The following is a 13,995-nucleotide window of genomic DNA, read 5'->3' as shown; positions in this document are numbered from 1 at the left end:
AATTTGAGTCAAATTTTCTTTCTTAAACTCTAAGTGAAACCAAATCTTTGGGAGTTTGCTTGCTTTGAAGAAAAAGTTAATGAGCTGTATTTAAATGAAGACCATCAAATAGTTCCTGAAATCGTTAAACTAGAAAATCAAAAGGATTTTTGGGGACTGAGCCAAACCAGAATGAAAGGGTGGGATGGGGCAGCAGGTGACCCCAAGCCTTGGAGGAGCCCCTCTCCACGCCTTCTCTAAACATTCAGTTACAGCCCTTCAGCCTGTTCATAGTGTCCCACAGCCTCTTCTAGACTGGGTTCTGTTCCCCTGGGGCAAGGGGTCTGTATTGTGCCAACAGCAGTGATCCGGTTCTTGGTAATCTTCGAAATGGCTACACACAGTAGTCTGTGAGAGACTAAAGCTCCGGTACAGCCTGGCTTCACCTCGCAGATGGTCCAGAAGGGCCAGACCCCTGAAGCACCTCCTTGTGTGGGGAGCACCAGGGAACAGCTATGTTTGGAGGTCTGAGCCCTCTCTGCCCAACTAGCCCTGGGTCTTAACCCCCTCCCCCCATCTCCCCAAGAGGCAGGTAGGTTATGCTGATGGTGACTTCCAAGGTCAGAAAACGCCTGGTTTTCCTTTGGATTGTCCTGAAGCTCATGGAAGGTACTCCATACCTCTCTTCATGGGAAGAACAGTCCTTTGCTTATAATAATTCATCATTTTCTCTCCTAGTTAAAATGTGCGCAGTACTGGCCACAAAAAGAAGAAAAAGAAATGATTTTTGAAGACACAAATTTGAAATTAACCTTGATCTCTGAAGATATTAAGTCGTATTACACAGTACGGCAGCTAGAATTGGAAAACCTTACAGTGAGTATGACATGTACTTCGTCCTTCCCACGGCCGCTGCTTGAGAGGTCTTTCTACTTGGGTTATCGATATTACCTAATGCCAGCTTTTCTGAGTTTTGTACACTCTGAGCAAGATGTGGTCTTAGCTCTGTGGAAAGCAGAGCTTACCCGCTTATATACCAGGGGAGCTCGGGGCCGGGGCGGGGCGCGGTGTCAGGGGGTGTCCTCAGTTCCCTCCGCCACGTAACTCTCTCCCTGAACTGTAACACTAGTTCATCACAGTTTCTAGGGAAGAGGGACTTTCTCACCTAAAACTTCTCTCTGTTCCTGTCTTTGCAACTACAGAGGGACTGAAGTGGTGGCCGCAGGTTACATAGCAGCCGCTCTTTTCTTGTCCACAGTCTCTCTAGCTTGAAGTGAGGGCAGAAGGGCCCTTCTGGGACTGACTCCCAAGGTCATAGTCTGTGTACGTTTTCTGAGTGAGGTCTTGGGCTTATTTGTCATGGGAAGAACTTGAACACGAGCTGCTAGCTCTCATTGGAAGATGGTCTTGGAACAGGTCAAGGCACAGTGCTCTAAGAAGCAGTACCACACAAGACCCTGCCCTTGGGGATTCGAAATAATTCACCAGGAGCCATCGCCCAGAGGACCCTGTGCCAGGGCCAGCAGCAGCAGGAGGGAGCTCCCGGCAGCTCCTGGGGACGGCGTTGGCCGTAGTGGTCGCCACTCCCTTCTGGCCCACTCCCTGGGCTGGATTCCTGGCCCCACCGTGTCAGGCTGTCAGACTTTGGGGAGGGGCATCACATATCACCGCATCTCAGTTTCCTCTGCTTTCAGATGGGGCTTTTGTAAGGGTTCAGAAGGAATACAGCGAAATGTTAGAGCAACACCAGGCTCAGAGCACATGCTGGGAAGGGTTAGCAGGTTCTGTGGGGTTGAAGTGACCGGATTATCCAGGGCAGTCCCCACCCAGACTGGAGGGAAGGCGGGAGCAGTGCAGACTTGGGTGGGGGCTTGCTGGGGGGCTGCCCCTGAGTTCTGCTCACGTGTTAGTTTTCAGCTGACTGCTTTCCAGTCCACATGACTCCTGTTGTTGAATTCCTGACTGAAGTAAGATCTAGAACTTAGCGCCGGTTACCACGAAGCAGAGGAAAGTAAGTCGCGTGGCTTTGCGTGGCTTTGCGTGGCTTTCTGTGGAATGTAGCGATGCAGCTGAGCCCGCGCCGACTCTTCTCCGTGTGAGCGCTCTGCAGCCCGAGCCTGCGGCAGCCCCACACCCGGCCTCCGAGGCTGTGATTTATGGAGGGGCTTGACAGAGGATTTTCAGGAATAATGTTGGCCGCATGGTGCAATGTGCCTGGAGGATTATGTCATAGACGTTCTTTTTCATGCTTTTTAAAATTTTCAAGCCAGACATTAAGAGGGACTTCTGGTAAACTTTAAGAAAATTTCTCCCGCTTGTTGAGGGGAAATGGAATTCAGACGGAGCAGAAGGGGTTCATGCTGTTCGCATGGTGGAGCACCTGCAGCAGCGTGGAGGTTTTGATGTTGGGAAGGTCTGTTTGCTCTAACAGACTTTGTTCTTAAAAATTCTTTTCTCGGGGCGCCTGGGTGGCTCAGTTGGTTAAGCGACTGCCTTCGGCTCAGGTCATGGTCCCGGAGTCCTGGGATCGAGTCCCGCATCGGGCTCCCGGCTCGGCGGGGAGCCTGCTTCTCCCTCTGACCCTCTCCCCTCTCATGCTGTTTCTCTCTCTCTCTCTCTCAAATAAATAAATAAATAAAATCTTTAAAAAAAAAAATTCTTTTCTCAGAGGTGTATCTCTTCAAGCAGAGATTTAGAACGAATTCCTTAAGAAAGAGGTGGGCAGCTGTGAGGGAGGGTGTCAACAGGAGATGATCTACACCTTTTTAATGATTAAAGAAGGAACTTGCTTTTGGTATATTTTCTTCTTACTCCATTTTAAAAATCTGTTTTTAAGTGTTTTTCTTTCCCTGAAAAAGAGAAAGGGCATCTCTCATTTTAAGCCATACAAGGAGACCCATTTTCTAGGGAGGAAAAAATGGCATTGCTCTGGGTGGTTCTGTAAATGATCCTAATGTCATCTGCAGATTCTTCCAGTTCTGCAGAAGGGTACCCGTGTGTCAGAGCTGGTGCAGGGTTCCGTACGTGTATTCTTTGCTGATGTTAAGTCGCTGGTGTTTATCGTAGGCTCTCTCACAAGTTTTCATCACCCTGGGCCCAGGGAGGTTGTTAGAACTAAAGCTGTAAGCTCTGGGAGTGCAAGGGCAGTGTCTTTTTTTTTCTAAAGATTTTATTTATTTATTTGAGAGAGAGAATGAGATAGAGACAGAGCATGAGAGGGGGGAGGGTCAGAGGGAGAAGCAGACTCCCTGCTGAGCAGGGAGCCCGATGCGGGACTCGATCCCGGGACTCCAGGATCATGACCTGAGCTGAAGCAGTCACTTAACCAACTGAGCCACTCAGGCACCCGGGCAGTGTCTTTACCTTATGCTGCCAGGCACGTTGGCTGGCACGTGGTAGGCACATTGTGGACATTTTGCTAAGTGAAGGGAGGCATTGTTGGTAAGCAGGCCTCTGGACTCTTCATAGGTTCAGAGGAAGGAGCAGAGCTGGAAATGGCACCGGAGGCCATTCTTCATTCTGTTCCACTGGGAGCAGACGGGGCCAGGGGGAGAAACAGTTGGGGACAAGGGTCAGGGCCCTCGTTTCAGAAGTTTCTGCAGCAGGCTCTGAACAGGGGCTCTGGAGTCAAGCAAACTTAGATTTTAACTCCTATTTCCTCACTTCATGGAGGGTTGGCCTCCGAGCCTCAGTTTCCTAGTCGAGAAAATGGGAATATGGGAATACAGGCCTTGAGGGGTCGATGTGCGAATTCAGGGAGCTGCTGAGTCCCCAGCGCTGGGACGCCGCTGGGCCGGCGGGGCTGGCGTTGACGCCCGCCTCTTCAGCTGCCTATCGAGCCGCACCTGACAGCTGCCAGTCTTTGGAGACTGAGTTGGTTTTTTCTCTGAAATGACAATCCTCTGAGACTTCCAGATAGTCTTGTAAGGCCCTGAGTTACCCAGGGCTGGTGCCACACACATGCAGTTACGTGTTTTACTCTTCCATGAGAAACCTTACGGTGCTTTAGGACAGGATTGCCGTGGGCGGCCACGCAGCATCATTGTGACTTGTGGGATGGGGAGAAATCACTTGTAACCACGAAGACAGCAGAGGGGATGGGGCACCGGAGGAGAGATGCGGGCAAGAACGTTTCCATGCTAAAGGAAGGGAAGTCGAGGCGGGAGCAGCCTCCGGGTCCAGTGTCGGGCACCCCAGTGCTTGGTATTTCTTGGCTGGGTGAGCAGACGGAAAGAGGTCTGAGAAGGGAAGCTGTTCTTCGAGTTAGTTGCGGGGTGGGGGGGCGGCGAGTACACTTGGTGCTTACTTGGAAGCAGGGATTTCTGTACAGATGATTCTCTTAGAATCATCATGAGTTGTTGGGGTTTTTTTTCTTTCTTTCTTTCAGTCTCAAGAAACTCGAGAGATCTTACATTTCCACTATACCACGTGGCCTGACTTTGGAGTCCCTGAATCGCCAGCTTCATTCCTAAACTTTCTTTTTAAAGTTCGTGAGTCAGGGTCACTGAGCACGGAGCACGGCCCTGTCGTGGTGCACTGCAGTGCGGGCATTGGCAGGTCGGGGACCTTCTGTCTGGCTGACACCTGCCTCTTGCTGGTAAGGAGGCCCCGCGAGGAGAAGGGAGCCCATTTTAGCCCCGCCCCCAGCTTCTCTGTCATTGTCTCTGCAGTAAATTAGCCAGGATCTTCAATTTCTAACACTTTTCCTCCTGTGGAAGTAGCTCTAAGCTAAGTTGCTTTGTTCAGAGGGATGTCCTTACGTGGAATGTGGAATCAGGAAGACCCAAAGAGTTCCGTTCTCTTACTCTTTCCCCTGTGCCCTAGTGGTCCCGATTTTGCTGCGTTTTCACACACTTGCTAGAATTCTGCCTCCCCACTGTGATTTTTCCCTAGTAGAAACTGGAGGACTCTTCCAGAACATTAAAAATCACATTGTATTTGGGAGTTGGGGCTGGCTGAATGGTGTCTCCTCTCTGGCTTTCAGATGGACAAGAGGAAAGACCCTTCTTCTGTCGACATCAAGAAAGTTCTGTTAGAAATGAGGAAGTTTCGGATGGGACTGATCCAGACAGCAGACCAGCTCCGTTTCTCTTACCTAGCTGTGATCGAAGGTGCCAAATTCATCATGGGAGACTCTTCAGTGCAGGTAAGCCTTGCTTCTGCTTGCATCCAAGTGTGTTGATTTTGAATTTTTGTCTCTGAAGAAGGAGGCGGTCAGTTGTAAAAGTTCAAATACTCTGTCATGTGTCAGAAGAAATAGCTATCCTTCATGACTAAATAGCTAGAAAGTTGTGATCCAGTTTCTGCCTTGGATGTGCTGATGTAGAGAACATTGATAGGGAGAATAGACTTGATTTTCAAAAGATTTCATCCTCCAAGTATATGCGTCTGTAGCCTCAGGAAGCAGAGAGCGCCCCTCACCTCTACTCACTTTAAAGGGGAGCAGATTTCCTGACAGATCAGCCCACTGTGAGTACTAATGGGACTTTCTCTTGCTGCTTTCCCTAGGAGCAATGGAAGGAGCTCTCCCATGAGGACCTGGAGCCCCCACCCGAACACGTCCCCCCTCCTCCCCGGCCCCCCAAACGAATCCTGGAGCCACATAATGGGAAGTGCAAGGAATTCTTCCCCAACCACCAGTGGGTAAAGGACGAAACCGGGGAGGATACAGAAGCCTGCTCCATCAAGGAAGAAACCAGAACCCCCTTAAATGTCCCTTGCAGCATGGAAAGGTAAGGCCAGGGGGGCCTGGCTTGGTGGTGAGGGGGACTGACCTTCTGATCCAGAAACACGTTAATATTGAAACCCTGAGGACACGGCCTCCCCTTGGCAAGCATTGCCTCTGTGTCTTTGGGGAATGGGACTCCTGGGCCATCACCACTCCTACAGCCAGGGGCATCTGAGGCGGCCAGAGCTTGCCCCCCACCCGCCCCAAGGGACCTACTTCAGTGGGATTCTAGCACCACCTTGTGGTGCCCATTGGAATCAGGGTTTCATGTAACCGAGTCCTGCCGAGAGATGACTATGCCCTGCCCCTGGCTTCCAGCCCAGTCCTGAAATGTGCTATCCAGGTTAGACCGTGTACTTTCAGCCCCTAGAATGGTACTTCTGGGAATTTAACCTTTTCGTGTAGTCTTGATTAACTTAATGCATGGCAAAGATTATTGAGCACATATTGGCGCATGTGAAATACTGAGTTCACTAGAACATGGCCTCTGGTCTGCATTCTAGACCATCTTGTTGGGACAGGGACAGTGGATTATGGATGGGAGCCTGTGGACAATAAGGAGATGGAAGTGCACACTGCGGTGTCAGCCTTCAAGAAGAGATACTCTGCCTTCCTGGGGTGCTCAAGGAAGGCTGCCTGCATGAGGTGTGAAAGCATGAAGAATGAATGGGAATGAGCCTGAGCTTAAGCCTGAGGAGACAGTGCCCTTGGTTCCTGCCTTCTGGATGAGCGCATGCTTTGACCCAGCATTTGTACACATCTAGAAATTTGGTTTGCAACAGTTTGCAAATGGGTGTCCAAAGAGATCTGTAGGTAGAGGTATTCATTGAGGCGTCATTTGGAATGGTGAAAAATTAGAGATGAGCCGGTTATATATCTAGGGATTAGGTAAATCATGCTTTCTTCCTACCTTGGGATATTTTGGAGCTGTTAAAGGACAGGATCGGGAATGCATTAATGTGGCTAGACAGTGGACTTGTAATACTCAAGAAAGCAGGTTATACATGGTGTGTGCCTGAGTGGTCCTCTGGCTACACTGATCGTCAGGAGCTTACCTGGGCACCTTGCCGAATGCTGAGTGCCAGGCCCCAGTCCTGACCCATGCACTTAGGTCACCAGGGTCCTTCATGCAACTGGGTCCCTATCCCAGCAACATCACATCTGGCTCTAGGGCTTGAGAGAGACTCGTCCAGTGGGGCCTCCCAGAGCACATGCCAGGTGACGTGCTCAGCAGTAGCTCAGTGACAGTCCCCCAGGGAGACGCACCTAGCTTCCCAGGGCCTCTGGTGATGTTCGCAGGGTGAGCCAGCGTGCTCCATCTGAGGGCCTGCCAAGAGTTGAGGGTGAGAGAGGTGAGAGCTGGTACGTGACTGGTGTCCAGTCCGTCATGTGTTCTATTCTGTATTCGCTAAGACTGTGGTGGAGAGAGGGGTGCTTTTCAGTGTATGTGCGAAGGTGGTGAGGAGGGGAGTGTGGATCGGGGAAGCTAAAAGCCAGAGAGTTCCAGGAAACAGTGGAGTTGTACCTCTGGACACCAGTGGGGGCCCACATGCATGCGGGCCTCAGCCCTGTAGCCTGGGCCTCACGGCGGGCTGCCAAAAAGCAGGTGCTTTGTGCCGCTTCCTTCTGTCTCCCAGGGGGTAGGGGGGGTGCCTCAGGGTGGTCCTGCCCACCACACGAGGTGCTGCTGGGCTAGGAAGCCTGTGGAGATGGATAGGAGAAGCAGGACATCCTGTGGTCAGGGCCTCTGAGGGAGGCAAGGGCAGGGGGGAGAGGGAAAGGCCTGGGGGAGGTGGCGGGGAGAGGAAGGGCCTCGGCCTCTCCTGAGACAGGCCTGGAATGAGAACACAGTGCACATGGTCCCCGCGGGGGCGCTCTGGCCTGCCACCAGGAGGGCAGCCAGTCTACTGTACGCAGGAGGCCTGAGAAACGGTCCTGCTAGCGGGATCGGATTGATGCTGGGGCCTCGAGCCTGGGACAGGGCGGGCTGAGGGACAGAGGGAATGCGTGATGTCCTCCCGTCAGCAGCAACAAAGGCTCCTGTGTAGGGGGCCCGGGGAGGGAGTGGTGGCATGTGGGCCACACCATTGCCTTCCCTGATCTGAAGGGGAACATTCTCCAAGCAAACCCCAGGGCAAATTAGCACCTATCTTTACCCCAGCGCCTGTATTTCTCAGCAGAGTCTTACCGACCCTCTGTCACCAGGGAGTCCACGAGAGTCTCCAGAACCATACCCTGGCTGTGGGGGCCTCCTGGGTCTTGGGGCGGCGGGGGGGCGGTCTGACAAGTGGGCTTCATGTCAGTGTCTGTACTGCCAAGGTCTGTTTACATGTGGCTCATTTTTTCCTGGAATTCCAACCATAGTAGTAGCGTCCTCGCCGTCCTTTTCCCCAGAATGAGTAACCCTTCTCTGTCCCTCTCCTCCTCAGCACGAGTCCAGACACTGAAGTCAGAAGGCGGGCTGTGGGGGCAGGTCCTGCCCAGGGGGAGCCTTCGCCACCCAAGGAGGAGCAGGACCAGGCGCTGACTCCCTGGAAGCCCTTCCTGGTCAACATGTGCATGGCCACGGTCCTCACAGCCGGCGCGTACCTCTGCTACAGGGTATGTTTTCACTGACGGACGTGCTGGCAAGACCGTGTGTACAGAAAGCACTGGCCGACAGCCCGGCGTTAGCATTCAGTGCTGTGGAAGGATCTGAGCCAGTCTCAGAAGAAACAGAGCAAAGGTTTTTAAAGTCTGGAACTGTGAAGGGCTAATAAGAGAGAATTGAGGATTGATGCACTGGGGTTTTAAGGAGCCCTGTGGTCCCAAGACTATACGAGAGTCTAATCTCAGGGCCTTAACCTATTCAGGAGTAAGTAGAGAAAATGCCAAATATGTGTCTCTCTCTCTCTATCTCTCTCTCTTTTTTTTTTTGTTATTGTTATTTGTTTTGGAAAAAAAAATAATAGAATTACAACACATTGTTGTTTTTAACCTTTATAAAAAGCAGCTTTTATTTCTGGAAAAAAAAGACTAGGCACTTACGAAACTTTCTTGTACCCTTAGGTGGTGTCACCAGATACACAGTTTATATTTGATTTCCCAGGGAAAGATTCCCATGCTTTTACGAATGTAAACTCCTTTGGAGAAGAGGGTTTAAGGGTTTAGGGCGCGGTCTTGCTCAGTCGCTTCCTCTGCTGTGCGCATACTGAGCTTGGACAGTGCCTGCGAGCTTTCCCGTTTTTAGAAGAGAAACAACAAAAGGCCAGCTCTAGAAAACAAAGCCCGGCTTCTGCTTTTGCTCAGGGTGTCCCCACCGGTTTCCCATTGCTCATTTCTCCTTCCGGCTCTCTGGGTCAGGCCCCGCCCTCATCCCCCCACCTCCACAAATGGGGTTCCTCAAGGCCCCTGCCTCGGGGTCTGAGGTCACGGCAGGGTGGCCACCAGCTTCTCACCCTGCCATTGAGGTCCAGAAGGAACAATTTCCACTTCGGAATATAAATGCTGTTTCAGTAGAAATCCACACGTGAGAAGTGTGTTGCTGTTAAAGTTAGGGGAAGAGGGAGGATTAGCCTCAAAACTCTGGTCATGGAAATCACCTCACAGGACTTCTTAAAAATTTTTAAATATTTTATCTCTTTCCAAGCGACCGTCTTTGAGTATATCGGATGGTTTAACAACATGTAAACAAGATTTTCCTTCAGGGTGATTTTTGGGGAGGGGGGCTCTTGTAAAAGAGAAAGGAAACCCCCTTCGCTGGAGGCTGGAGGGGCTGGGGGCCGGAGTGGGGGGGGGTCGGGCTAGTGCGTGAGTCTGCGGCTCTGCGGTGCGGGGGCTGGGCTCATCTGAAAATGTTTGGTTTCATTCCAGTTCCTGTTCAGCAGCAGCACATAGTCTGACCCACCCCACTGCCCGCCTAGCAGGCATGTCATGGTAGGGGAGGGTGGGGGAGCCGAGGACAGCGTAGCCAGCCGTGACCTGGACGGACGTTTGTTCTGCACTAAAACCACCCGCCCCGGGCTGTTGGTTGTTACTCCTTTTGACTTTGTTGCCCCTCCCTTTCTTCGCGTACCAAATCCACAGCCCATTTTTTGAGGAGAGCAAAGGAGAGTCCGGTGCTGGTGGCCTGCGTAAGTCGCGAGGCTCGCCCTGCCACACGCTCCCTCTTGGTGCGGCCCAGCACATCCCGGTGGGCAGCACACGGTGTCCGCCCCCTGGGCCTCCGCGGAGACTGTGCGGTGAGCCTCTCCGCTCCATATTTATTTTTTTGTTCTTGTTGTTTTCCCCAAAGGCATCCATAGTGCACTAGCATTTTCTTAAACCAATAATGTATTAAAATTTTTGATGTCAGCCTTGCATCAAGGGCTTTATCAAAAAGTACAATAATAAACCCTCAGGTAGTGCTGGGAACGTAAGACTTTGCCATGAGCCTGCTGCGTCAGACCAGTACTAGGAAGGAGGACGGTTGTAAGCAGTCGTTATTTCGTGACATTGTGGGTAAGGTGAGCAGAGGTTTGGCATATGTTTATAGAACATGGGATGATACATACTGAACATTTGGATATTTAAGATACATGACGTGAGATTACTTTGTCCCAGTTACCCCCTCCCGGTTATCTGCTAGAACCTTGTTCTCAATCACTGCTTTCCCTGTGTGTATTAGAATGCATGTACGGTCGTCTTGTGTCCCCATCAAATACCACGTGCTTGAAATACTTTGCTCTCTGCTTATTAATGTGCCCCATGTACAAGTCCAGTCTACCTTTGCATGATCTGATCATTCCATGGCTGTGGTTCCTAAGACTTGCTAAAATCATCGCCATTCAGCAATGGAGTGATGTTTTCCAGTAAGAGATATTTGCCGAATTCCTGGCATGACACTCTGGTGACTTCCTGGTGAGACCCGGCCTGGCCTTGTCCGTCCGGATCGCACTGTAACTCAGACATTCCAAGGGTATGGGAAGCCGCAGTCACACCTCACGCTCTGGACATTTAGGCAAGCAGGGTTCCCCCCCCACCCACCCAGCACCTTGGGGATCAGCCTCCACGTTCAGAAGTTCACGCTCCTCTCAAGCAGACGGTGATTTGGAACCAAGGCAACTGTTAGAAACCACATGTCCTGAAGCAATCTGGGTGACAGTCCCTCGGAGTCCGCCTGCCGTCGTCCTGTTCCGGGGGCCTTGCTGAGAGCCACGTCTGCCCCCGCCCTTGAATCCTGGGGACTGATGGTGCTCACGACTCTTCCTGCAAGGGAACTTGAGACCTCCACATTAAGTGGCTTTTTTAACAAGAAAAAACAAAAACAAGGCAGCTGTAGCTCACGAGCTGCTCTTCTGCCAGCATTTTCACATTTTGCCTTTCACGTGTTAGAAGCCCGTGCAGAGAAGTTCTGTGGTGGGAACGTTTGAGGCATCGCTCCGCAGAGCCTTGGTGAGGTGTGGATGAGGCTGAGGTGCCAGAGGCTATAAGCATTTTTGAGTTGGGCTTGTTTGTTTGTTTTTTGAAGTCCTGTATATGTATGTAGTAGTTTGGGTGTGTATATATAGTAGCATTTCAAAATGGATATACTGGTTTAACCTCTTATCCTTGGAAAACAGATGGCCGTCCATCTTGTTACACGTATGTTAGAGAAGTAGCGAGCTGCTCTGCTATATGCCTTAAGCCAATATTTACTCATCAGGTCATTATTTTTTACAATGGCCATGGAATAAACCATTTTTACAAAAATAAAAACACACAAAAAAAGTGAGGTGTTTTGGTAGAATACCTTTTCAGGTGTGTGTATACATGGATGCATGATGGGGGGTGGGGGGGCGCGTCTCAGGGTCTTCTGTGACCTCACAGAACTGTCAAACTGTACAGATTTCCAACTTGCCATATAAATGATGGGTTTGCATTTTAGTTGCAACAATAAAATTTTTTTTCTAAAGAACATGGATTTGGGGTGCCTCCCATGCCTTTGTTTAATGGGCCTAAAGGACGGGTACCTCCTATTTCTTGCCGCCACCGCCACCAAGAAGCAGGTGCTGTCGGTCAGGTGGCCAAGAGTTACTGCGGCCTCCCGGGGTTGTGCTTGCCTTTGAGCTGGGGGACCGTTCCCTTCCCGGTGAGTTTACTGACACTTCCGGCCTCAACCCAGCTTCTTAGACGACGACAGAACCCACCTTCTGAATGTCCAGGGCCCTGGGCGGCCTTAGCAAACCTCCTCAAGTTGCTTGGAGGACTGCTCAGAATGTGTCCCTAGCCGGCTGTCCATGAGACCCACGGTCACCACTTCTCAGTACCTCTGTCGAGCCACGCTGGACAGAGAAATGACGGGATAAAAAAAAGTCACCTAGTCTTCCTTCCTTGTACGCCGTTAATCTTCTCTAAAGTGATCAGTTGACTTTTTGCTCTGAAATAATTTCAGATTTATAAAATGTTGCAAAAATAGGACAGAAAATTCCCTTATATCCTCCAGGGTTGTATGACTGGCCGCTGGGCCTCCTGGCAGGATCCACGGAACTGGGGAGTAAACACGGGCTGTGGTCATGTGGCCACGGGACGGTGGTGTCACACCCACTGTCACTTCTTCAGTCTTGGTTTCAGATACAAAAATGGCATCTAAGCTTTCACGAAGAGGTGGAATGCCAGTGTGGGGGAAAAAAAATCGCTGAACTCGGAACTTCGGTGCCGAAATCAGATGAGGCCAAGGGCTAGACAAGGAGGGGCCGTGCTGCTTGGTATCTGTAGGAGAGGGCACTCGGGGGGCCTTCTGCCAGCACAGGGAGTGCCAAGGGCACTGAGGCGGCGGGGCCGCCCTCCGTTAGAGCCGCGTATCGGGGAGCCCGCCTTCGGGCCGGGAGGGGCCGCTCTTTCCCTCCCCGGGGGGTTTGGGGATACAACCACTGCTCTCTACTTTTTTCAGGTAAAGGGAAACACCCATAAAAATCGTTTTAATCGAAATTTCAGAAAATCGAACTTAGGGACAAGGCAAATAAATACTAAGTTCAACCGAAAAGCACAGAATATATACAGGAAATTTACACGAGAAGGTTTCAGTCACAGAGTCCCCAGTGCCTTTGTCAGGTGTTGCATTCATACCCCAGGCTGTCTCTGTACAGCTCCACACAAAAACAGTTTGAGGCGTGTTGGAGGTTTTTTAATAGATTTAAATAGGAAATGAATTTTCTTTCTTTAAACATGTTCTTCAGTGAAATCTTTTTTCAAACCAGCTTATGACTTCCGAAGCAGTTTATTTAGTAGGCCTTATGTTGACTTGCTTCAGAAGCTTCATTCCACGTTGATGAGTGAGGTCAGAGTGAACGCTCTTCCTGACCTGACACGCAGGGTTTCTCGGCGGGGGGAATAAGGTCCGTGGTCAGCAGGCTCCGTGGTGGCATTTGGGCTGCAGCTCGGGTTAAGAGCGTGAATCGTGAAACCCTGGCTGCGTGCCTTCCCACCGTCCCCAGCTTGTCGAGGGGACAGCTTGCTGCTGCCGACATGACCCACGGCATCCTCCTCAGCAAGAGCAGTCAGCCCGCTTGCCAGTTCACTCCCAGTCCTTATGGAACCAGAACCCGCAGGGAGACCCCAAGTGCCGCGCGTTCCTCTTGGAGCTTTTCGCTGCAGGCCTCGTCCTGCCTGGCCGTGGCCCCTTGGTAGTGCAGCTGGCTGGGGAAGGTCTGATTCTCAGAAGCAAAAGGTGACCGTGTGATTGAAGTTCTGCAGCCCTCAGTGCTGTGCAGCTCCTTCTGCTCTGGTACGAAAGGCCTCATCTGTGCCCCTGGCCTTTGTAACTGGTCTGGAGATGGAGCAGCTCGGGCCAGCTCACACTTAGTGGGGGCACAGAGCGTTCCCCCACCCCAAACTCAGCCCCTGCGTCAGGGCGGGGCAGAGCGAAGACAAAGGTGCCACATTGGAACTCATCGGCTGAGGCTTAAAATATCGTGATTTCAACATCCGCTTCCTGGCAAAAGGCCTCTTCTCTTTGTTCCAAGTAGAGTTTGTCCATCTTCTCAAAAGCTAAGCGTCCTTTCTCACCTGAAATACGAAGGTGATCTGTCACTGGATTGTCCCCCGCCTCGGTGTGCCTGCTCTGGGGAGCCAAGATGGCCTAGTGCTGACTGACGCCTGGGTCTGGGGTGCTGCTGTAAGGGGCAGAGGCGGGGAGCATTGGGGGAGCTCCTGCCGGCCCCTCACGTGGACCCAGTGCCTCGCTGCTACATTCAAGACAGAATCTGCTGAACTGTATCCCTGCCTTGCATCTGGTGTTCGTTCCCCAGGATCATAAACTGAAGCTTAAGAGGGAAAAGAGCACTTCTTGC

At 51.4% G+C, this 13,995-nt stretch overlaps 2 protein-coding genes across 3 annotated transcripts in view; one reads left to right on the top strand and one right to left on the bottom strand.

The window, feature by feature from the left end:
* Positions 1-11,627, top strand: part of PTPN1 (protein tyrosine phosphatase non-receptor type 1) — a 66,125-nt gene extending 54,498 nt beyond the window's left edge. For both annotated transcript variants that reach the window (XM_081832597.1, XM_081832596.1), the window contains 6 exons: positions 718-855; positions 4,367-4,576; positions 4,964-5,125; positions 5,488-5,711; positions 8,137-8,308; positions 8,756-11,627. In XM_081832597.1, the coding sequence (XP_081688723.1) occupies positions 718-855; positions 4,367-4,576; positions 4,964-5,125; positions 5,488-5,711; positions 8,137-8,308; positions 8,756-8,857 (1,008 nt within the window). In that variant the 3' untranslated portion in view covers positions 8,858-11,627. The remainder of the gene's footprint in view (positions 1-717; positions 856-4,366; positions 4,577-4,963; positions 5,126-5,487; positions 5,712-8,136; positions 8,309-8,755) is intronic.
* Positions 8,645-13,995, bottom strand: part of RIPOR3 (RIPOR family member 3) — a 76,739-nt gene continuing 71,388 nt past the window's right edge. The window contains exon 22 of the mRNA XM_006731858.3: positions 8,645-13,711. Within this exon, the coding sequence (XP_006731921.3) occupies positions 13,608-13,711 (104 nt within the window). The 3' untranslated portion in view covers positions 8,645-13,607. The remainder of the gene's footprint in view (positions 13,712-13,995) is intronic.

This window comes from Leptonychotes weddellii, chromosome 10 (assembly GCF_054177405.1).
Source record: "Leptonychotes weddellii isolate Sample4059 chromosome 10, ASM5417740v2, whole genome shotgun sequence".
In the NCBI taxonomy this organism is placed as follows: Eukaryota; Metazoa; Chordata; class Mammalia; order Carnivora; family Phocidae; genus Leptonychotes; species Leptonychotes weddellii.
The sequence above is the reverse complement of the archived record's forward strand: the minus strand, read 5'-3'. Positions and strand labels throughout refer to the sequence as shown.